Source organism: Argentina anserina, chromosome 2 (assembly GCF_933775445.1).
Source record: "Argentina anserina chromosome 2, drPotAnse1.1, whole genome shotgun sequence".
In the NCBI taxonomy this organism is placed as follows: Eukaryota; Viridiplantae; Streptophyta; class Magnoliopsida; order Rosales; family Rosaceae; genus Argentina; species Argentina anserina.
In genome coordinates, this window is record NC_065873.1 from 20431341 (window position 1) to 20456887 (window position 25547).

The following is a 25547-nucleotide window of genomic DNA, read 5'->3' on the forward strand; positions in this document are numbered from 1 at the left end:
CATTCTATGTCTGTATGTGGATGATATGCTTATCGTTGCTCCCAACGATAAGATGATCAAGTCTACTAAGGACATGTTGAATTCTAAGTTTGACATGAAAGATTTGGGACTTGCTGATGTCATTTTAGGAATTAAAATTACGAGAACATCAGAAGGGCTAGTGTTGAGTCAAACACACTATGTGGACAATATTCTTGGGAAATTTGACAAGGAAGGTTCTGGAATTGTCAGAACTCTTGTAGATATGAATTTACATTTGTCCAAGAATAAATGTGAAAGTGTTTCTCAATTAGAGTATTCAAGAATAATTAGGAGTCTAATGTACTTAACAAGTTGTACAAGACCAGATCTAGCTTATGCGGTTCATAAGCTAAGTAAGTACACGAGTAATCCTAGAGCTATGCATTGGCAAGCGATTGGAAGAGTACTCAAATACCTAAGGTATACTCATACCTATGGGTTGCACTACACATCATACCCAGCTGTTATAGAAGGGTTCACTGATGCGAACTGGATATCTGACATGAAAGACTCAAAGTCTACTAGCGGATATGTATTTACGCTAGGGGGTGCAGCCGTGTCCTGGAAGTCCTCAAAACAAACAGTTATAACTAGATCCACAATGGAGTCTGAGTTTGTAGCACTAGACAAATGTGGGGAGGAAGCAGAATGGTTACGCCAGTTCATAGAGGACATTCCTAGATGGACAAAACTTGTGCCTGTGATTGGTATACATTGTGATAGTCAATCTGCAATTAACAGGGCACAGAGCAAGATGTATAATGGTAAGTCTAGACACATTCGTCGAAGACATAATACCATTAGACAACTACTCTCAACTGGAGTTATCTCTATAGACTATGTAAAGTCTAAGGATAATATTGCTGATCCTCTAACCAAAGGGTTAAACAGAGAGTTAGTTGAAAAATCATCGAAGGAAATGGGACTAAAGCCCATTGGAAATTAAAAATCACTACAGTGGATACCTAACCTAGCTGACTGGAGATCCCAAGATCTAGGTTCAAAAGGGAAAACCAAATTGTGGAGATGAGTTCGGATCACTGTGGGGAGTTCCCTAAGTCCATTCCTATGATGAAAAACAGTGATACCCGTAAGGATGAGGTTAAGCTAAAACTTTTAATGATTCTTATGGGTCGAGAAATCGAGCAGAGTAATACGGGTTACTCTTAATTAAGAGATCACCTATGCAAGAGAGAAGTGGGGCCGCTTCTAGGGGAGTTAATGAGGGCATAACTCTTATCAAACTACTTGCAGAACCATGCATGTGTTCCATGGCCAAAATAGGCACAAAAATGAGAACCGAAGTGTACCAGGGAGACTCCTATGTAAAGTATGTCATCATTTACACAAATGACGAATAGTTCAAAGACATCGCGTCTACTATTTAGTTAGTAAAGTAAGCATACTTTTATAAGAGAATGTTCAAAGGGTCAAACCTACCTATCCTATGCAGGTTTCAACCGTAGAAATCTATCACCAAATTCTATCGAGTCTTTGGTGGCCAATTTCATTCATGTGGGGAATTGTTGGAAAATGGTTGGAAAAAACCATTTAAAACCAAATTTTAATTGATTAATTAAATTAAGTTAAACTTATAATTAATCAAAGATGAACATAGATTTGAATTCTCCATAATGAGAGCTACAAGATCATATGTTTGTTTGTGTAATTTGGTTTGTGGGTGAATAAGAAATTGTCACTCAAAGATGGCTACTTAGAATGAGGGAAATGTATTTGTCCCACATTGGAAAAGAGAAGTGTCGAAAAGACTTTATATAGAATACATTGTGTATGGATTGTAAAGTGTGTAAGCCCCCTTATACCCTCTCGCGCACGTGCAGGGGGGGTGCAAATCCTAGGTCACAAGGAAAACTCGTGTATGCCCGTGTGACCTGCGGACACGAATGCAACACCGAATTGAGGGTCGGAACGCATATTCTTTTTGCATTTCTGAAAATTCGGTTTTTGACTTTTCAAATTCTCTCTTGACTGTTCAAATTCTTCTTTTGTAACAACTGAGTTATTGTGTGTTATATAGAATTATAACATAATTGAAATCAATGTTTGTAACATATGTAACTCATATATGTTATGATCTTTTGATTTCTATAACCGCCATCTTATTTATTGCTGATTGCAAATCCTCACTGTATAAATAGCCACTATCCTTTCATTGTAATATCATTCCATTCGAAACACAATCCTCTCCCACTCTCAAAATTCTTAGCTTTTCTCTGGTGATAGAAAGAGGTACCTTTCGAGTTCGATGAAGGTTCTAGTTAGTAGTGCAACTTTCTAGAATTGTTTAGTCGTTATATCCTGGGAGACAAGCGTCAAGCATCCTTGCACCGGTAGAGGAGGCGTAAACGTCTTAAAGACAGTGTGGTATCACACACGTCTCGATTACTTCTTCCATCACCAATCGTTCGGTATTTTGGTTGAATTTCTTTTCGTATTCTTCGTTTCTGATTTATAATTATTTATAATTCGACTTATTAAATTATATATGCAATATATCACTATTTTTATAACAATATCATTATCTGAGGGGTACTTTAATTGATGAAGATTAATTCTGTGGATTACATAGAACCTCATACTAGCTATCTACAATGACTTAATTAATCTCCTGCGAGTTAATCAAATTGCTCTCTGGAAGAGTACTTTGTCAATGTGCTGGCTTATGATTTTAGGGTCACAGTAGGCCAAATAGTAGAAACTCCTCGCCACTGTGAAAAAGCTTTGCTTAATTAAGGATTCCACATCCGAAGATGTTATCACCAATTCCACAAGCTTTTGCATGTCTGATTCTATTGCCTGCGTTGTCAGGTTCATTTTCGTTCCGCAGGCCCCATTATCATTTACCTTAAACAAAACAAAACAAATTTGTCAATGAAACAAATTCATCATTTAGCCCTAACCTATCGTTACAGTACGTCGAAAGGAAAAAAAAATAGTCCTTATCAATGAAACATCTAACCTTGTGCTTTTGGTTTAGGCAAGAACGAAGTTGATTGCAAACTTTGTTAGTCAGCTTGATAAGCTCGTCATGATCTGGATGAGTATTGGACAGCAACCCCCGAGTTAGTGAAATGCCAGCGGTTTGGTTTATTGTTTCTACTAGCAGCTCGGCTTCATCTTGGTGCCGTCCTCCTTTCTCTAGCCATTTCAGTAGACACTGTTCCCACTATATTTAATCGAAAAATTATGTCGAAAACACAAAACAATATTAGTGGAACAATGAAATAGGAAGTTATAGTTATCTGGATCATGATCTAGAGGTTGCACTCGAATAAGAACTGTATATGCAATTATGCACTCACAGTTTGACGCAGAGATTGGGATATATCTTGGCCATGTAGCACCATGGTGTCCAATGAGAGTTGGCTTAACGTCGCCAACAAAGCCCCCACAATTCCTTGCGCAGCAGTCTTGTTCTTATTCGACCTCCTATAAGGTACATGAACCACATGAAGATGATGATATATAAAACTCTTTACACAGCTATCTGCATGCAAATGCATTCGAGTCTGTGCTAGTCAGTTATATTATTACCTTGCAACTTCATACTCTCGCATATTGGAAAGGTTTTTGAACTCATCAACAAACGCCTTCTTATCTTGATGAGAAGGTTCCCCCTTAAAATTAGACTCGATTGTATCAACTAAGGAGGCCGTCTTAGCCCATGCGAGTCGTTCATTTGCCCTTTCAGGTTCAAAGATACTTGCTGCGGCAACAAAATAAGCCGTGAGGAGACTCTTTTTGCTTAATCCATAGTCTCCAAGTTTCCATTCTCCGTACCACCTGCATTACACATGAGATTGATATGAAATTAGTTTCATTATTCACTGGTTATATATAAACTGTGCATGGTTGAACTAGCTCAAAAAGAAAAAGAATAATTTGACCACTAAGGAATTGAGGTTTTGTTTGATTACTTTTGAAGGTTGTCCCATTCACTGAGATGTAGTGCTTGGCAATTGTTGAAGTCTACCTTTGCCAGTTCAAGATACAAATTATTGTTAACATAGGGCATACTGGAAGTGAGAGAACAAAGAACGAAACAAACAGTCGTTAGAATCAAAGTTTTAATAATAAGATTGCAAGAATAAATCATAAAGAGAAGCTGTCATGCACCATTTTAATTATTACCTAAATTTATACATACAGTACTAGGTCCAAAACATTGGACAAGAGAAAGAATTATACACCATTAAAATTAGAGAAGAAATGAACAAAAATAATACCTGTAGAGAGTCTTGCCAATCCATACGTCATCTGCACCACCATACTGTTCGATATAGACTTTAGTCTCCAGTCGAGGTAAGCTCGCATACCATGGAACGTCAAGTGCATATCCCACCTGATTTTCAATATTCAACACATTCTCGATCAGTTTAGAAACTAGCTCGCATATCTGATTTAATATGATCACTCTTAATTAGTTTTTGTTAATAGCAACTGTTTAACTAACTAACTAACTATATATATATATATATATATGGCTTCTTGGCTGCGGAGGTCCGCACCAATGGATTTGGTGCGGATTTCCATTTTTGCACCACTTTCTGATCGAATTTCATCATTTTCACCGTTTAGTAACTAAATAATATTGTGTAGATTATTTTATAAAATTTATGCTAATTTGATGATTGTTAAGGCCTTCAAAATCAAAAACCAAATAGATAAAATCGAATTTTGTCAAACATGAACCGTTCATATTTTATAAAAAAAAACACAATTTGAAAGGCCTTAACGATTACCAACTTAGCTGAAATTTTACAGAAATGATATACACAATATACTATCTAGATAGTAGATGATATATCATAAAACGGTGCAAAAATGGAAATCCGCTCTAAAACTATTGGTGTAGACCTCCACACCTGAGAAAAAAAAAAATATATATATATATATATATACCTCTCCGGGCAAGTCCTTCATTATGATCCACTTGTCTAGAAGCTCATTTGAAGCTTGCTTCTCCCTAAGGAACTTTGTTGAAAACTCCTTAGCGTCATAGAGGATCTTCTCTCCCGGCAAGGCCACCTGACTTGCCCTATACAAGTTGTACATTCCAGTCACAGCCTGGTTTGATTGTCCGGCGGAGCCGAAAAACTCGTCCCCTTTCTTGAAATGCTTAAACACATCTGCACACCACCCATGTCACCGGCCAAATTTAATCAACTAAATCATAAATCTGATTGATTATATATTCCGTTCGCTAAAAAACAAAACACCAAAAATGGGACAAATTAAGCTTTAACGTATTATGCTTATGAGTTATGACGTGTCGTAAAACAAACTCACCAGCTGACACTTTGAGCCCATGCAATCGGAGCAGTCTGAATCCCATCGCTGTGTCATCGATGTCCTGAACCTCTGAGTTTCTCGCCCAGCCAATCCCTTTCTCAGTCCAGAACCTTCATGATATCAAGGCCAAAAACTAATTAGAAAACTAGCTAATAGATACGGTTGTGAACAAAGTTGTCAGTAAATACTGTATATCCATACTTGGCTACGTAGTTCATACATTCCTTAATCTCCGGATCAAAGTATCTGTACAATCCCAACCTCTGCAACCGATCCACTGCCCAAATGTGTTCGAACAAATCGACTGGGTACACATTAGGGACTGGAAAGCAAGACAGAAAGAATATCAAGTCCCTTGCTGCAGTTTGGCTTAGACAATTGACATGCATGTACTAACTAAAACCAGCATACCTCCTCCATTGAACTTGCGGACTGCTCTTGACAGATAGGATATGCAGTTTTGGTCCTTGGTCTGCTGAGCCCCGTAGGCAGTGGACGCCGGAGAGAACAAGAACGAGCCGTCTTGGCATTGGAGTTTCAGAAGCTTTTCCCAGTCGAGACCTGCCATCCCTTCCATGCTATAAAGAAGGGTTGTGGGTACTCTGTGCAGTATGTCCTTGGGTATCCTGCTTCCACACCCACATGAGTTCATCATTATGCACGTACGGTTATAAAGACGGGGAAACCACATTATGCATAGTTGCTTGGATAAGCCGATAAGGTTTACTGTTCAGACAACTTCAATGAGAAAAAAAATTACTTGGTTAGTTTTAGGTTTCTGCAATCATAGATCTTATGCAACACAGGAGAGTCGTCAGGAACTTCAAGGTTTAAGCTCCGAGCTATTTCCAAAACAGAGGGAAACGCAACCTCGAACCCTATAGTCATGTGTTCGATATTCTCGTCTTCCAGCTTGTTTAGGTTTTTCTTGAAAAACCTCATTCCTGTAGTATACGAGTAATTATCAGAATTTTCTTAAGTATTTCGAAGTATATATGTGGTATTTTAAATTATTAATATCACAACAAATTTAGTATCATTATGGTAAATAGCGTGTTGTTTTGGATAATTCTAGTTCTAATAGGTGTAATTACTAAGCCTATAATATTTTACATGATTATGAACAAATAATTGTTATTGTGGTAAATTTATTTAGTTATTTGTAAATATAAAAAACACATATTATAACTTTATTTTCAATATTGTAAATTTAGTTCAATACCATTATAATTTTATTTTTTTTAAGTTATAATTAAGAGTAAGATATATCTAAGTATTGTTGAAGACCCAGCAATAATCAACTTGATTAATAATTAAATATTATGGCCTCGGCCTTAAAGAAGATGACAAAAGAATTTGGCAGTGGAAATACTTGCATCAATCCCGGGATTCCCGGCCTTACCTTTGTCGCATTTGTCGGGGTGGAGATTCCACGATTTCAAAGCAACGACGCAGGCGAGGGTGCTAATGATTCGATCGTGGGCGGAGTAGAAGTCCTCGAAACCCCAAGAGCCATCTTCGAGCTGGTTGTAGGCAATCCATTCGAGGCTGGAAGGGAACTGCGGGGAACCACTACTATTGACGTCTTCGACCAAAGCAACCCAGGCGGTGTCGTACGCTGATACGCTGATCTCCCCGTCCTCCATAGAAGACAGCATGGACTTGATGGATTCCACATGCTCCTTGATGATCTCGGTTGTTGCAGAGTCGTCGTCCTAAATTAAAGAAGAAAGAAAATAATAATAATAATAATAAATTAAAATGCATCAGATCAAATATGGACTGAATCAACAAAACTTACAAAATTTAAATTGTATCTTAGAGTACGTAATTAATCAATTAAGGACCTTGATAGGAGGAGCCTCTTCATCTTGTTGTGTGTCATCCCCCAGAATCGAAGGATTCTTATGCCACTTATTAATCACTGGTTGAAAGACGTCTGGACAAAGATTGGAGTGTGAAAATTTATTTGATACATATGGTATCCGTAGGCAAGATTTTACCTGATCTGAGGAAAAGGTGGAAAGGAAAGGAATCAAATACTTACCTCGAGTGCGAGATTTGGAAACCGCATTGCAGATTGAAGGAAGAACCCTTCTGTCTTCAGCTCCGAACAACCAAAGGTCTGTTAACAATGGTAAAGATTGGTATATGACAATTTAGCTTTATTTTTATTAGACGTTAACTTAGGTTAGGTAACATCACTAACATGTTTACTTGGGTGATATAACATGTTTACTAGCTAGGTGTAATAATTTATTATTAGTCGTTATTGGTGTTAGTAATTTATTCCGTTGTTGAAGGTTAATAATTTATTATTAAACATTATTGTGGATCTGTAATTTATTTTAAGGATTAGTGTTTGTTGGCGGAGTCCGGCGAAGTTTTAATAAAGTGTTATCTCTCATCAACCTTTTTTTTTAGTGTTTAGATAGATAAGGCTATAATAGTCTTAAAATTATTCAAAACTATAGTTGTTGTACTTTTGGTCAAATAATATTATACTCTTAGAGTGAATTGTTACATTGTGAATTGTTCCATTCAAATAGGCAATAAGGGAGCCAAATTAGTATTAAATGGTCATTTTTCGAGGAATTTTACAGTCCTCTCAGGGAACCGTGTGGCAATGTCTAGTGACACTCCCTTCCAATCACCATTTGACACTTATGATTTAATTTTTTAAAAAAATCATATTTAAGCTATTTTATCAAAAACTATCTTGAGTTTCTTTTTAAAATCTTACACCCCACAGTCTCACACTCTAATATCCTAAACTCTAAAACATTATACCCTATATCCTAAACTCTAAACTCTTAACCCAAAATTTTAGTTCAAAATTATCAATACCCATGAAAGTCATTTCACAAATAATAAAAATGTGTAAAAATTATAATTTTGGTGTAATAAATCTATGTGTCAAAATATAACAGTTGAGGAGGATTACTAGACATTACCACATGGTTCTCCGGGATCACTGAAATTTGTTGTCATTTTTTCTAAAGACAATTTATTATGTAAAAAGTTACACTAGTGCCCAACTCAATAAATCACCAAAACAATATTACATGTATAAATGACTGCACCATTAATATTTTATGTAATATGTCGACTTTATTACATATTAGGGGTGGCACTTAAGACTGAAAAACCGAAAATCGAACCGAAAAAACTGGATCGAAATCGGAAAAAAACCGAACCAAACACGAGAAAAACCAAACCGAACCGAATTAATCGGTTTGATTTCCGGTTTGGGCACATAAGAAACCGAACCGAACCGAAAAACCAAACTATTCATAAAATAATGTCGTTTTAAGTCTATCTTACCGAATATTTGATTTGATTAATGTGATTTTAGGTTTATATTATATATAATTATATGTTTCTCTTTTGTAGTGTTATATATGTATATATAATCATCTATGTTTATATGTATGCCCATATATGTATGTTTCAAATAAGTTTGCTAAAACAAACATATATATACATATATATATATATACAAGCGGATATGTAATTACTAAATCCGCCTCAATATGAAGCAGCTATATGAAGGAAACTTCTCGGGATCGATCGACACTAGTCGATATGATTGATATATATATATATAGTGACCTTGTAAAAATTTCATCATATTCGGACCTTATTTAACCGTCGGAATTTCCGGTAAACCGAAATCAATACTAATATGTCATAAGGGAAGACACATTACCAAAATACGAACACCAAAAGTCGTTTGCATATCTGAAATCACCTAATTTTTGTCATCAATTGTATGCGGTCGCACCAAAGAAACCAATTTGGCAAAGCCCCGGTCAATGAGGATTTTAATATGTCAAAACGCCTCTTTTTTAGTTGACCGTTGGTATGAACGGTCAAATTATGTCCAAAACGGACGAAATTTTTACGGGGTCCCTAAATATATATACAGATCACATCTGCTGGTGTCGATTGATCATATTTTGAACTAGAGTGGCGATCTCCTAAGTGTCAACTAATGTATCATAACCTTTATATTAGGTTTAAAATAAAACTATCGCATTATGAAGCGGCTATATGAAGGAAACTTCTCGGAATTGATCGACAGCATCCGATATGATCGGTATATATATTTAGTGATCATTTTCAAATTTCATCCAATTCGGACCTCGTTTAACCTTATGAATTTCTGGTAAATCAAAAACAACACTAATATACCCTAAGGGAGGACCCATTACCAAGATGCGAATGAGAAAAGTTGTTTACATATTTGAAATCACATAATGTTTGTCATCGATCGTGCGTGGTCGAAACAAGGAAACTCATTTGGCAATGCCCCGGTCAATGAGGTTTTATTATGTGAAAATGCCTTTTTTTTTGTTAATCGTTAGTACGGACGGTCAAACTATGTTCAAAATGGATGAAATTTTCACATGGTCCCTAAATATATATGTCGATCACATCTATTAGTGTCGATCGACAATATTTTAAAACTAGAATTAAAAAAATATAAAAAAGAATTAAAAAACGGAAAAAAAAAACGAACCGAACCGTTCAGTTCGGTTTTTAGTTTGACTTGTTGGAGAACCGTGAACCGAACTAAACCGAACCGAAGTTCAATTTCAATTCGGTTTCTGGTTTGAGCCCAAAACCAAACCGTTTAAACCGAATGCCACCCCTATTACATAGGGGCTGGATTTTGGGAATATGAGCACTTTAATTAGTGTCTTTATTTTCCCTCTTTTTTGCATTGTGCACTCTATACTGAGTTTAATAATAATTATTATTATTACTAATTTATTGATATATATATATATATTTACAGTTTCCCGTCTCAGTCATATATTAATGCGAGCACATTAAGTTGAACAATTTTAAATGCAAGTTTAGAAAGAGTTTTTTAATTAGATATTGTAAAGACTACCTTGGTGATGCAGACGAATTGTGACAAGTTTATGAAGGATTGTTTGAATTAATATTTCGGGAAAGTAATATACACTAGTACAGACGATGAAGATTGCTTTGCAAAAAATTCAATGTATAAAATCTCTTAAGACTATTTTCACCAATATAGACGAACCAGTATATTTGGTTAGTAGTGTGAACAATGAGGAAAACTTTTTTACTATTGATTTCTGTGCCCGGTTTGGTCTATTTTTCTGGCTACGCTATTAAGAGTGATAGATTCAATTATCAAAATGGGGAGAGACTTACCAGGTACATGTCTAGGTTGATCGTAGTTGGAGGAGGGAGAAACAGAAGGTGGGAGAGAGAGAAAGAGGTGGTGGGTGGAATGAGAAGACATGATGATTATGTTGGTGTGTGGGCGGAGTGTGTTGTTTAATTTGGGTGTAGAGAGTAGAGGAAGCAGGTCAGCCTCAGAGTAGGCCGGTGGTGGTGGTGGCCGGGATTAGAGGAGATCGAGCCTAGCTTGAGAGAGAGAGAGAGAGAGAGGGGGGGGGGAATGAAATGAAATGAATTGAGAGATACGGGAAATGTTGGAAGAGGCTTTTAGGAGTACAGGGAAGGAAGCAAACAGACAGAAACGACTTCCCAAGAGATTCCCGCTAATAGGTGCATGGTATCTATCTCTTCAACACACTCAGACTTCCTTTGTATATACCCTCAGTATGGCACTCCGGTTCTTTTCCTTCTTTTTTTTTTTTATAGAGAAAGACGTTCCGGTCCCTTTTCCAAATTCGTAGATTCTTTCTAGCCTCTCATGCATTAGGTGCATGGCATCATATCTCTTCAACACACTTCCTCTCTGTATACTAATGACTAAAATATCGAGAAAATTGAATTTTTGACCTTTTAAAAAATGGATATCTCTTTCACTATTGATTTTTGTAAAATTCGATAAAGATATTTAAAATATTTTGAAATTATTAACAAGCACTTATATATAATTATGTACATGATGCAAGATGAAATAATTATGTATTATTAAATTATATGGTGGCCTATATATAAGCATTTATAAAACCACAATCTCGTAGGATTCGGAGTCCTAATATATTACGGAGATACTAATCTATCTCATAACAGGAAACCTATTAGGCTAAGACACACATAAGGGTAGAATAATCATTCTCCCGGAACACTCCCCCTTGTGTCGCATGCCTAGGTTGCATGGTGCACATATCATTGCCTCGGTAAAAACCTTGTCAAGCAAAACAAAAACCTCTTGGGTAAAACAAAAGCTTGATCGAAGGAAAAAAGAGCACAACGCACCAACTACTTAAGGATCTTAACATGTGATGTAGACTCCCCCTGAAGTCTACCAAACTCTAGTGTTCCGATAAACGACGCATGCCAATGCTCTTCACATGTTTCACAAAAGTAGATTTAGGCAAAGACTTGGTGAACAAATCCGCAACATTGGATTCTGAACTCACTTGATTGATCTGAACATTCAAGAACTTCTGTTGTTGAACGTTGTAGAAGAACTTAGGCGAAATATGCTTGGTGTTGTCTCCCTTGATGAAACCTAACTTTGTCTGCTCTATGCAAGAAGCATTATCTTCATAAATGCACGTAGGTTGATCAGTTGTAGAGACTAATCCACAAGAATCATGAATATGGCGAACAAGTGATCGTAGCCAAACACATTCTTTAACTGCTTCATGGAGAGCGATGATCTCCGCGTGATTCGAAGAAATAGCAACAAGAGTTTGCTTTGTGGATCTCCAAGATATCGCTGTATTCCCAATGGTGAACACATAACCGGTTTGAGAACGAGCCTTGTGAAGGTCAAAGAGGTACCTTGCGTCGGCATAACCAACTAACAAGTTGTTTGGAGTCTTTGCATCGGGAGAAAGAGCTGCACGGGACCGGTTGCTGCTCTCGGCACCGCGCACGGTCTCCACGCCATGGCGGCTGGCGGCGTCGCTGCGGCGTACAGCGGCAAGGCCGGGGTCGGCGACGTCAGTGGTGTGGGGAGATACCGTGGCGGTGTTCTCTCTGCAATAGGGGTAGAAAAATCCCATGTCAAGGGAACCTTTCAAGTATCGAAACAAATGCTTGATTCCATTCCAATGACGTAGCATAGGCGCGGAGCTAAATCTAGCTAATAAGATCACTGCGAAAGATATGTCCGGTCTAGTACATTGAGCAAGATACAATAGTGCCCCAATCGCACTAAGGTATGGAACTTCAAGACCAAGAACTTCTTCATCATCCTCTTTAGGACGGAAGGGATCCTTCTTGATATCTAGACTTCGGACGACCATGGGAGTAGACAATGGACTGCATAGATCCATATTGAAACGTCGAAGCATCTTCTGCGTGTAATTTGACTGATGCACTAAGATGTCATCGGCCCTATGCACAAGCTCAAGGCCGAGACAGAATTTCGTCCTCCCTAGGTCTTTCATCTCAAATTCCGACTTCAAATAAGACACGGTCTCTTCAATCTCATCAAGAGTACCGATTATGTTTATGTCATCAACGTAGACCGCAACGATGACGAATCCGGAATTTGTCTTTCGTATGAACACGCATGGGCATAGTTCATCATTCTTGTAACCCCTTCTCACCAAGTATTGATGCAACCGATTGTACCACATTCTTCCGGATTGCTTTAACCCGTACAATGAACGACGTAGTCTGACTGCATGAGCACTCCGTGGTCTGGAGGCACTTGATGGAGGTAAAGGTAGTCCCTCTGGAGCTTTCATGTATATCTCTGCGTCAAGATCCCAATAGAGATAAGCTGTGACCACATCCATAAGCTGCATGTTTAGTCTTTCGGACACTACCAGACTAATAAGGTAGCGGAAGGTAATGATGTCCATAACAGGAGAATAAGTCTCTTCATAGTCAATACCAGGTCGTTGTGAGAATCCTTGCGCCACGAGTCTTGCCTTATACCGCACAATATCGTTCATCTCATTACGCTTACGAACGAAGACCCATTTATGTCCAACAGGTTTGACATCTCTTGGAGTCAATTCAACCTTTCCGAAGACTTCTCGCTTCGCTAATGAGTCAAGTTCTACCTGGATTGCTTCCTTCCACTTCGGCCAATCTGCTCTGCGTTCGCATTCAGCTACAGAGCAAGGTTCAACGTCGTCTTCAGATATGATCTCATGTGCGACAGAATAAGCGAAAACGTCATCAATGCATGTAGTGGCTCGGTTTCGAACCGACTGCTCACTTGTGTAGTTCACTGAGATTTCGTTGTTCTCTGGAATCAAACAAGGTTCCATAGCGTCCCACGGTAACACTTGAGTTGATTCATGGACATAGCTGTAATCAGAGACAACTTCATACGATGGTGATTCATCGTTGATGACGCGCTGTGCCTTAGTCATTCGTTTCTTTCTAGGTTTTGAATCCCTAGAGTTTATCGGTCTCCCCCTTTTTCTTTGAGGAGCCGAGGCCGAAGCTGCTCCATGCCGGGCCATCTCGGCATCGTCGCCACAAGGGGCGCCGACAACACCACGGCGTACGGTGGTGCCGCCGCCGGCCTCCGTCCCACTGTCAGGGGCGGTGCCAACGTTGCTAGGTCCAGGAGCTTGTTTTCCACGCCCGTATTTCGGGACATCCAACCGTGCCGGTATGTTCGCAGCGGGTATGTTTGATCTCGTCACTTTAGCAATATCTACAAAGCCGTCGGGCATCGAATCCGCGACTTTCTGGAGGTCAATAATGCGTTGCACTTCTAACTCGCTTTGAGCAGTGCGGGGATCATAATGAGACATAGTGGGGACACACCACGTCAATTTCTGACGTTCATTTGGAATGATAACATTCCCATCTCCCCCTAACGACGGGAAGCATGTCTCATCAAAGTGACAATCTGCAAATCTTGCAGTAAAGAGATCTCCGGTGGTTGGTTCTAAGTAGCGGACAATCATTGGGGAATTATAGCCAACATAGATACCTAATCGTCTCTGAGGACCCATCTTAGTACGCAGCGGAGGCGTAATAGGCACATAAACGGCGCAACCAAAGATGCGTAAGTGTGAAATATTGGGTTCGTAACCAGTTACCATCTGGTACGCACTAAATGCTTGGTTAGCCGCGGGTCGGAAACGAATAAGTGTCGCTGCATGCAACACTGCATATCCCCACGCAGAGACCGGCAGGTTAGTACCCATAACCATTGCCCGAGCAACAAGCTGAATAAGTTTGATGGTAGCCTCTGCTAGACCGTTCTGTGAATGAACATGAGGAACGGGATGTTCAACTTCGATCCCAATAGACATGCAGTAATCATCAAAAGTTTTGGAGGTGAATTCTCCAGCATTATCCAAACGAATGGATTTGATAGGATAATCGGGGTGGTGAGCCCGAAGTTTGATGATCTCAGCTAATAACTTGGCAAATGCAGCATTCCTTGTGGATAGAAAAGCAACGTGTGACCAACGCGTCGATGCATCAACCAATACCATAAAATATCGAAAAGGTCCGCATTCTGGTTGAATAGGTCCACAAATATCACCTTGGATACCTTGTAAGAATGGAATGTTCTCGGTTGAAGCCTTAGCAAAAGAAGGACTTCCTTGAAATTTAGCAAGAGAACAAGCTTTGCAAAACGAGCGATAGGCATCAGAAATTGCCATGGAGGCATTTGAAAGCACGGGAGGCATCACAAGCTCTTGTGAAGCAGGGGATGCCGCCACCGACGGCATGAAAGCCGTGGAGCTGCCGAGTGAGGCATGCTCGGCCACACCATGCGGTGCATGGGTAGGCACGGCCTCACCGTGCGGAGCACGGGTGTGGTGATCCTCCAATCGCTTCCGGGACTTGAAAAATGGATGACCATGTGAATTATTAAGAATTCTAATCATCATATCACGTCCAGGGTGCCCGAGACGGGCATGCCAAAGCATATAAGAGTCCGAATCACAAAAGTTGCGTTCAACCGCATATGATTCAAAGATCTGAATGGAAGTAAGATACAAACCATTCCCAAGACTCTTCATCTTCTCTAAGATGCGGCGATGGCCTGCTTTCTCAGAGGTAACACAAAGATATTCATCTCCATTCTCAACATAAGTATCGAGGTGAAAACCATTGGCACGTATGTCCTTAAAACTTAGCAAGGTGCGGGGAGACTTCGGCGCATAAAGAGCGTCTACGACGTTAAGAGTCGTACCATTAGGCCATGAAAGAAGATGTGCCTCTTCCTTGAATGATGGATTTCGAGCCAATCATTGTAGTCATCGAAAAAGTCGAAAACACTAGATCCGTGAACAACTGCCTGTGCCGTAGGATAGTGTGGGTGGTTCCGCAATCAGCTAGACATTCGATTTCACCGCGGGACATCTACAAAATGACAATTAAGAGAGTCAGCGACACGGGAACAATTCTATACAATACGCCGTAGGATATTGTCAGAATGGAAATCAGAACAAAGGTCGATCTCATCGAATGTATCACATGGCAATAGTACTACATTCTTCAACTAAAGAGTTGGAAATCATGGTATTGAAGCAGTGAAATACCAAACAGTAAACTAGGGTGGTATAAACCATCCAAAAATGGTGTGGAAAACACACACAAAGAGTACCGGTGAGTGTATATAACGGACTTGGAGAAAACCGGAAAAACAAATCGGAAAACCATGTCAAAAGAACTCAAAACCGGGTGAATTTTGGATGAGGAAAACGTGGCAGCAGGGACTGCTGCAATATGCCGGAAAAATGACGAGAAATGATGGAAAAAAAATTGTCGAAAAACTCGTTGGAAAACCGGCGGCACCGATTGCCGGAAAACCGGTCGGCGGCGGTCGGAACTAGACGGTATGGAGGCCGGAACTTCAGGTCCGACAGGGGACGCTGGCAGGAACCGGGTGGCGATGCCGGAAACGCCGGAAAATGGCCGGAAGACGGCGAATACGCCGGCAAAACGTGCTGGAAACGCTGGAATAGTAACCGGGTCCGGCCAAGGCAAAACGACATCGTTTTCGAGGTTCCGAGGTTCGTTTTCCGAATTTTAAGTTCCAAATTCACAATGTAGTGCTATTGGGGTCCCATGTGACCCAAAAGCGTCCAATTTAAAAACCACGTGAGTTGCACACGTTGATCATCATGCTAAATGTCAGGTAAATAAAATTCTCAAAGAGATTGTCTTGTAAGCAAGAAATGAGAAATTTTATTGAATGCCAATCTTTAATACATCACACATGAACTTCTAATTCCAAAATCAAAAGACTATTACAAAGTCAATGAAAATAACAATGGCGGTCGGCCAAAACAATACTTGAATCATAAAGCTAAAGAAGCTAAAACGACTAATCAAAGTCGGGAGTATCCATGGTAGCAACCGGAGGCCTAGCCTTAGAAGCAAGGGGCTCGGGCTTCATGGAGATATGGTGAGTCTCGATCTCATGGTCCTCATCCACATGATTCGATTCGGGTTGTAGAAACTTCTTGTAGGCGGAGTAAGCCTTGATCATCTCTTTGCTAGCGCGACAATCGCGATTAAAGTGCTTGAAGGAGCCACATTTGAAGCATGGAGACTTGCCATGACCGGGAGTGGAGGCATTAGGAGGCGCACAGCCTCCTTAGAGTTTGGGACGGGGACGGCCTCCCCCAGAGGGTGCGGCGCCGCCACCATCACGGGTCCAAGTATTGGACCGAGGACGAGATCGGTCTTGTTGCCTCCCACCACGAGAGTTGTTATTTTGGTGCTGATATGGAGCGTTTCTTGATTGATTCTTTTGCTTAGGAGCTTTCCCATAGTTAGATTGTGGCGTAGAAATTATTTTAGTGCCAACATGTCTATTGTTGTTGTTGAGGAGAATCTCAGAATGTCTCTCCTTCTTAGCCAAGAGTGCCATTAAGTCGGCAAAAGACCGGATCTTCCCTTCCTCTACATGAGTGTGGTACGTATGAGGTTGAACCTCATAGTTGATTGGAAACGTGTCCAATGTCTTATTGAGAAGATCTAGGTCGGTCTTGATGACACCAACGGTGCCAAGATCGGATTGCAAGCATATCCTGATTGAAATCATCCACTCTCTTATAGTCCAATAGACGGATGTTATCCCATCTAACGGTCAATTCAGGAAGAAGCTTATCATTAACGTTGTTGTACCGCAAGCGTAGTTTGTCCCATAATTCTTTAGGATCTTTTACGTTCAAGTATTGCCTCTTGAGAGTTGCATGGATGTGACGGCTCATGAAGATGAGAGTCTGAGTCTTAGCCATGGGTGGGAAATCAGCAGGAGGGTCGGCAAACATGCATTCAATCCCTCGGCTCTCGAAAGCGAGTTCCATGTCGAAAACCCAGCGGTGGTATTCCTTTCCTTCTAGATCAAGAAGGCCAAATTCCGGTCGAGATGGCGATGACATCTACAAAACGAATACGGAATCGATTAGATTCAAGTATAATAGGAATGAGAAGGGGTGACGTATATGGTCACAAGAAAAATCGATGCAAGCGGCGATACTCATGATCGCACCCAAAACAGCGGTGCACTCAGGCGACCACACGAAAATCGATTAACTTCCCTTTCAAAACAATCGTGACTCCCCCAGGACCGTCACACAGAAAACATCGACCAAGAGGGGAAACCCATCCCTCTATAGTCTCATCGGCGTTATAAGAAAGGCCGGAATTAAGACAAGAAGAAGGCTAATAGCGCCCGATATAATATATCTATACGTTCAAAAGCGGGAACGTTTATGAAAAATTTACCTTTGAAGGTTTGTAGTATACGGTAGTAGCTTCTCTTGAGCGAAGTCCTTGCTTGTGAATTTCACGTCTCTTGCGTGAATATGCGGGAGGAGCAATTTTGAATGCTTTGATGCGGGGACTTGCGGGGCAAAAAGATGTTTTTGCGGAGCGAATGTGGAGGAGACCCTGCGGTGCTGCGGGGCTGGCTGCAGGGGCTGGGCCGCGTGCAGCTGCGGGGGGGGGGGGGCTGCGGTGCTGGCTGCAGGGGCTGGCTGCAGGGCTGCGTGCGGGGCTGCGGGGGGGGGAGGGGGGGGGTTGCAGGGGCAGCGATGTGGCGGCTGTAAGGGCGGCGAGCAGGAGGTGCGCCGGCGAGGAGATGCTGGAGCTTGGAATCGACGGCGGCCGGCGGAGGAGAAGAGAGAGAAAAAAACCACAATCCCGTAGGATTCGGAGTCCTAATCTATTACGGAGATGCTAATCTATCTCCTAACAGGAAACCTATTAGGCTAAGACACACATAAGGGTAGAATAGTAATTCTCCCAGAACAGTACAAATATAATAAAAAAATTCTCAGCAGGGATGGTTAGGATGATTTAATACATCCCAGGAGTGCAAGGTTTGATTCCCCCCCCCCCCCCCCACCACTAAAATTTTATGTCAATTTTCAACATTTAAGATGAGATTAAGGCAATTGATCAGAAAAATATAGAGAATATCGTGTGAATTTCGATAAATTCGCGATATAAGACAAAATTTCTTAAATATCGGGCGGAATTTTTTAAATATGGAAAGAAAATTTTCATAGTTTAAAAAAACGAAAATATCACGAAAATATCGGAAATATTATAGATATTGTAGTCATTGTCATATACCCTCAGTAGGGCACTCCTGTCCTTTTCCTTCTTTTTTTTTTTTGAGAGAAAGGTGTTCTTGTCCTCTTCCAAATTCGCAGGTTCTTTCTAGCTTCTCATGCATTATCATTTTGAAATTCTGGATTGACTTTTCCATTTTACCTTAGCTAATTATGTGGTTTGTTTGCCATCTCAGATGAATATACTAAATTCCTAATCCTAACGGGTCAGCTGTGGATGACTGTATAAGTGCATATACGACTGCCCGTGAGGCCTGCTAGCTCACTCCAAGGATGTGATATGGATTCGAACGACATATATCAGATATATAACATAATAAAAAAAGTGTAAAAAATCACATAAATAACATTAGATCATAAGATAGTTTCAAACAGTCTTTAATATATGAGGGATCTATACTCTTATAACCAAAAATCTCATTTGTCAACTTAAATGAGTGTGAAATCATATAAATAACCTTAGACTATATAATAGTTTAAAATAGTTTTATATAAATGATGACACACTCATATAATTACTAGGATGCATCGTTGTTCCGTTATATTGTTTATAGTGTTTGCAAGAATGACATGTTAATATATATATATATATAGGCATGTTCGAGAACGGACATTGGCAAAATAGAAAAGTGTGAATTCCCTGCCGTCGTCCATCTTTGGGAACTGATAACAGAGTTTCTCTTGTTAGAAGGATGTCGAACTTCAACCTAGAGCTTTGTTTTGCAATCGGACTCTTATGTTATGAGTTTGCAACCGAGCTTGATGGTGTGCAATAGTTTGCCGGGAAAACTTTCAACCTTGATCACATTGACCTTCAACTTCATGCCGACACTGTATGTGATAGTTGTGGTCTACATTCGGCAAGAACAGTAGCACCGTTGATGCTTGATGCGGTTACAAGATGGACAACAGCGGGGAATCCGCACATTTTTTGTGCTTTGCGGATGTCCGATTATGAACGGCTTCGTGTATATATATATATATATATAAGATACAATTACACAACACGTATGCATCTTCAAATAATAAAGCAAAATTTATATTTCAAACTATCACAAAAACTACATGATGTATTGAAACAATGGCCAGTGTATCATCTTCAAACCTAGTCACAAAGAGCCGAATTTGTTTGGTACAAAAAACTGGCAGCTAGACATTATATTCCTGGTCAGATGTCTCCCCTCATCTTACTATGTGAAGAAGCCCAATCCCACTAACAAGGCAAATAATATTCGGTTCCGGCAAAGACAAGCCCTAACCCATGCCCATAAATTCGCCGGTGAAAATAATATACCCTCCAAAACAATTTTGACCCAGCAACACTCAAACTTTAGGCGGGAAAGTTTTTTTTTTCCGTCCATCATAAAAATATGACCTCTCATTTCCCGTCTCTCTCATTCTCCCACACACTCATTTTTTATTCCGAAATTACCCTTCATCCCCCACCTAATCTTCCATGGACCGCCGAACCGTCATCACCATGGAAGAGGATTTCATTGAACAAACCCTAGAAAACGAACCTGATCCTAATCTCCCGCCCTAGATCCCCAAGATCCGCGCCCATGTCAAGGCTCTCGACTCCAGCCTCTCCACCTCTGACGTCGACCGCACCATCACATGCGCCATCATCACCAAAACTCAGCTCACCAATGCATTGCATTTCCCAAATTTGACATGTAGAGACAACCAAGCACAATCTCAGACTAAAGTTTTACAATTAAGGCAAGAAAAACAAATGGGACTGGTTCAGATCAACGAAACAAATAAGAGCAATAAAATCAAACGAAGCTTAATCACCAATAAAATGAAAAAGACTCTTGATGCTCACTCAACTACAGTGTGTCAAAAGAAGAGAAGAAGTACTGAAGAAGAGTATGTGATGGGAGAAATCTAAACGAAGTCAATAACTTCAAGAAATCTGAGTACGAGTTCAAAGCTTGAGAGCCGAGATGAGAAATCCAAGTTGTTGCTAGAAATTGGTACTTGTCGGCGAAGAGTGAACCTAGTTGAACCGTTGAGGTGTCAGAGAATTGGAGATAAATCTGGGTAAAATAGAGAGATGGCAGCTAACTGCGTTTTTAGGTATTTGGGTATTTGGATGAGCTTCTTTACCCATGCCCATAAATTTCGCCCTTGGGTATTTTTAAAATACTCATTACCCACCCATAGGTATTTTTAGATTCCCTATTACCCAAAAAAAAAACCCAATACATATTTTACCCATAGTACCCATACCCATGGGTTTAAATGCCATCCTTAGTACTGTTAAAGCTACAACCCTAAGCCGATAAACCCTAATTAAAGTAGTGTACGTTAGATTATGATATAAGCTGCAAGCATTTTTATTATTTACATATCTGATATCTGTCGTTCCAATCCATATCAGATCCTTGGAGTGAACTAGCAGGCCTCACGGGCAGTCGTATAAACAGTCCTCGATCCACTGTTGACAACTTGACATTAGTATTGTTTATAATCTCCAAACCAATGATTAGTAACTACATGAACATGACAACATCGATCCATCGATCAATGGTTCGATTGCATTTCATTTCTCAAATGAAGTATATATTGGTTTGACCCATGATGGAGGACCATTGATTGGACTAAATTGGTTGAAGCAACTTTACCCCGCATTACGGCCAGGTGGAGATAGATCAAGATTGACTACAAGGGTAGGAGATATGAAGTATACTTAAAAACCTGATTACATTAAGAAGTCCCGAAATAATATTACGAAAAATAACTTTTTGGATGGGAAAAGAAAAGAGAAGGTTTGAAGGAGAATGTCACATTTGAATTAAAATTAACTGCACTGTTCCTAGTAGTTATTCTTTAACGCACCTCATTACCAGGCCACGCGAGCTTATAAAAATTAGGGCATTAGGCCAACTGTTAAAACATCTTAAACTTTGTTCATTGTCGTCAGAGAGATCAAGTTAACACTATTCTATGGGGTCCTAAGTGCTCCGTGTAAACCGGAATTCTCTAGGGTTTACATAAAATTTATATTTTTGTCCGGTGGTGCGTCCACTCATTACCCTATTTGGTTTATTTTTATCTGTTTTGTGTTCAATTGCCAAGGAGCTTTCTGCTCTGGTCTAACCCCACTGTGGTCCGATCATGTCTAACGTTTGTCTCTGTTATCACTGCAGACGTACAGTGATGCAGTGAAGTATTTTTTTTACCGTAAAAGGAGGGACGTCGGTTTGCACGTGACCAGAAGAGTAGATCTGCAGAATGAGAGGTCACTATAAATCCTATCCAATTAGTTAGGTGGTTCGTTATTCCATTCTAATACATTGAAAATCTGGGTTAGTCAATTGGCCGTGTATTTCAGTCAGAATCTACCGGAACCGGTTAAAATATTCAATTTGCTTTAAGTTGATCCGTTCTCTGACCCCCTTTCATGAATCCACCAAAATTTATTGTTTTTTTTTGTTAAACTACAGTCTCAGTCGATCATGGAGGGAAATGCAGTCGTCACTATCAAACGCCCATGACAACAGAGCTTTCATCCAACCAAACCCAAAACCCATTTCAAAGCAATCACTACTCAGACCTACTAAACTCCCACCCAAATCATCTTCTCCTATCCACCTCACACTAAGATCCCACATTCACTCTCTCCCCAAAACCCCAAATGGCCCCAACCCACCAGGAAGCCGCAATCATTAGTTGCTCCAGTCCATTCAGGCATTTCCTCGAATAGCTTCAGTGCCAACCAAGAACAATCGGAGTTTTCGAGACTGGGTTGAAGCCGCGAGTGAGGCTGTGTCCAATGCCTGTCCCGGTTGGGTTTCATTGGGGTGTCTCTTGGGCTTGCTCAGTCACAAGGAGTTGATTTCCGGCATTGTTCTTCAGTATTCAGTTTTGGTTATCTACATTGCGTATTTGATCCATTTGTTGCTTATCAGTGTGTGGATATTTGAATGACTGCTATTGATTCAATTCATCAGTTTCGCAATTCCCTAACCTAATACTTAATTACTCACTTTAAAACTTACCCTCCTAGATTAAGATGAGTTTACCCCTCCATATTTTAAACCAAACTTACTGATTTAACAAAAAAAAATTGAACAGTAACTAACTCTTCCAATCGTTAGTTCGATCTGTTAGGACTAATGACTTCCTTCCACCTGTCGTCGACAGAGTTGGACCAAAGTAGTCCGGGACCATTCCAGAACGCTTCAATTGGCAATACCATTTATGTTGTTTAACTAGAAATTGAAACCCCATCTCTGAATGTGTGAATCTGTGTTATTTGCATGTTGATCAAAGAGTGAAGAGATGGCTTATGAGTTCTTGGATTTTGATTGGTTTGATTGTGTGATTAGCTTGTTTATCCTTAGTGTGTGCACTGGGTGATAGTGTTTTAGTGGGAGTGAAATGTGATATGGATTTTGATCTTCATAATTGTAAGATTTTGGCGATCTTTGGGTTTTGATTTTTGATATGATCATACATTTCTGATCATGACTGTACATATTGTTGTTGAAGATTGTCGGGTTTTAGTTTGATGTGGTGCTTATGAGGTTTATAGATCTCCACATAAGAAAATATATATAGAAGAGAGGCACTTCATAATAAGTCTAAGAAGTTCCAACTTTTCACTGTTTTGTTTATCATGAAATTGTGCACTTGCTTCCTCATGGACATGTTTGAGGGTATAAGCAATTGAAAATATGATTATTTGATTCACTTTTCATTTGAGTAGTAGAAGGCCAGACTATCTATATACATATGTCTATATATCCTTTCTACAAGGGCTTTACTGTTTAGTTGCATAGCCATTTTAAAGTGTAACAACTGTACAAAAATTACATAGGATTATTTAGGGGTCGGCATAAAAAACAGAAATTCCGATCCCGTCCCGAAATTCGTAGAGACGGGACGGATGTCTAAAAACGTTCGTCCCGTCCCGATCCCGTCCCGTTTCATAATAGTGGAATGGGACGTGGGACGAATAATTTCTATCCCGCTTCATCCCGTCCCGTCCCACCTTTAATGAAAACTTATAAAATCTTATATATTTGTATCAAAATGAAACTAATTTATGTTCTTAATAACTCCAAAATTATATCAATTCAAATAATAATGGTAAATTATAATATTTTGAACATAATATGTATTGTTTTGGTTAAAATTTCATTATTAAATGTTATTTTGTTAATGAAAAAGTAAAAATATAGATTTTTATTTAACTTTATAGGAATGTGAGATTTTTCTCGTCCCGTCCCGTCCCAACCGGGATTAATCCCGAGTGGGATGCATTCTTAAAAACCCTCGTCCCGTCCCGATCCCGTCCCGATTCAAAAGAGTGGGACGGGACGTGGGATGAGCTCCGTCTCGTCCCGTCCCGTGCCCACCCCTAGGATTATTGGCTGCTTTGATTTATGTTTTATAGTAACTACATGAAGTTTTTTACCATTAATGGAAGTAATATAAATCGTTGTTAATCTACTGTAACAATTAGGAATATGGTCAATTGGGGTGTTGTTTTGTTTTTCATTCCACAAAAACTGTTAACAAGATTAGGAAGTTTTAAGTGGTATGACATACATTAAGAATTCAATTTTGTAATTGATCTTTGGTGCCACTGGTCATTTTTTTTTTGTATTTCAAATCGAATACTCCATTCCCTTGGCATATATTAGTAGTAAGAAGAGAGAAGCTAGTGAGATCATATAGCTGCTCTAGAGAAGTAGTGCTAAGAATGTAAGTAATTGATATAGATGATAGTCATGGTATGAGTTTAAGATGATTAGAATGTAAGAATGTAAGTTACTGCTCTGAGTGATATGGGTTTATGACCATAGTCATGGTACTGATTTGTTTAAGACCACAACTTTAATTAAGGGAGATCAAAGTGTAGCGCTGGATGATGAATCATGGTTAAGATTTTGAAAAAAAATGGGTACCAATTAAAAATGAAAAAAAATATAAGGTACCCATTGAAATTGGGAAAAAAAAAATAGGGTGCCCATATAAAAGGGGTAAATGGGTGGGTAGTGATATTACCTATCAGTATTTAGAAATGGGTGGGTATTTACCCATACCCAGCAAATTGTCATATGGGTATTACCCAAAGACCGTGTTTGTTTGCCCTGATATAGGGACTAGATATGCAAAAATAAATTTTATATGGCTAATCGGTGTGTTACGGCTGGATTCCGGCGAACTGAGAAAACGCTTCGTCACCTAGAAACCATGAGTACACAGCGTCACGGGGTGAAGACCGGGTTGACCGGCCTTCAACACTTTGATGCCTAAGTCAACTACAAAGATGAACGTGTAGAGTAAGGTTGGAGGAGAGGTGAAAATTAAGACTTACCTTGTTTGTGGATATGAAATGTCTATTTATATAGCCAAATATGGTGTGATCATTGAAATGACCAAATTGTCCGTGCATGGCTAATAATGCATGTAGTGGGCTTTTGAGCTTAACTAGACCCTAAAGTGGCGATTTAGGGCTACGGTAGTTAAGTGTAAATCGAATAATTTCGATGTTTAGCCCTTTAAAGGGCGTATTTTTAACACGATGTGTTTGGAGGTTGGGATACCTTGATGCGGGAAAACTTATATCTTGTCAGACATTCATTTCAAATTTGGCTAAAATGGTGGGATTGAAGGTATTCAATCAAGATTCAAAACTCAACCACGAGAAAATGGTCAAAGTTGTTATTTATGTAAAATTTAACCCAAATTCCCAAAACCACGATTGAGCTCGTCTCT

The 25547-nt window shown here is 39.6% G+C and overlaps 2 protein-coding genes across 2 annotated transcripts in view; one reads left to right on the plus strand and one right to left on the minus strand.

Moving 5' to 3' along the window:
* LOC126784838 (probable inactive patatin-like protein 9) overlaps window positions 1–25547 on the plus strand; it is a 64782-nt gene that overhangs the window by 34519 nt on the left and 4716 nt on the right. The window lies entirely within an intron of this gene.
* Window positions 2563–10711, minus strand: LOC126784844 (ent-copalyl diphosphate synthase 1-like). Its single transcript, XM_050510357.1, has 15 exons — window positions 10525–10711; window positions 7382–7459; window positions 7182–7273; window positions 6737–7049; window positions 6095–6278; window positions 5746–5960; window positions 5536–5656; window positions 5332–5444; window positions 4945–5171; window positions 4269–4384; window positions 3960–4058; window positions 3577–3825; window positions 3345–3471; window positions 3002–3208; window positions 2563–2886 (listed from the first exon to the last, which is right to left on the minus strand). The coding sequence occupies exons 1-15, from the start codon at window positions 10613–10615 to the stop codon at window positions 2662–2664; spliced, it is 2457 nt and encodes an 818-aa protein (XP_050366314.1). The 5' UTR covers window positions 10616–10711; the 3' UTR covers window positions 2563–2661.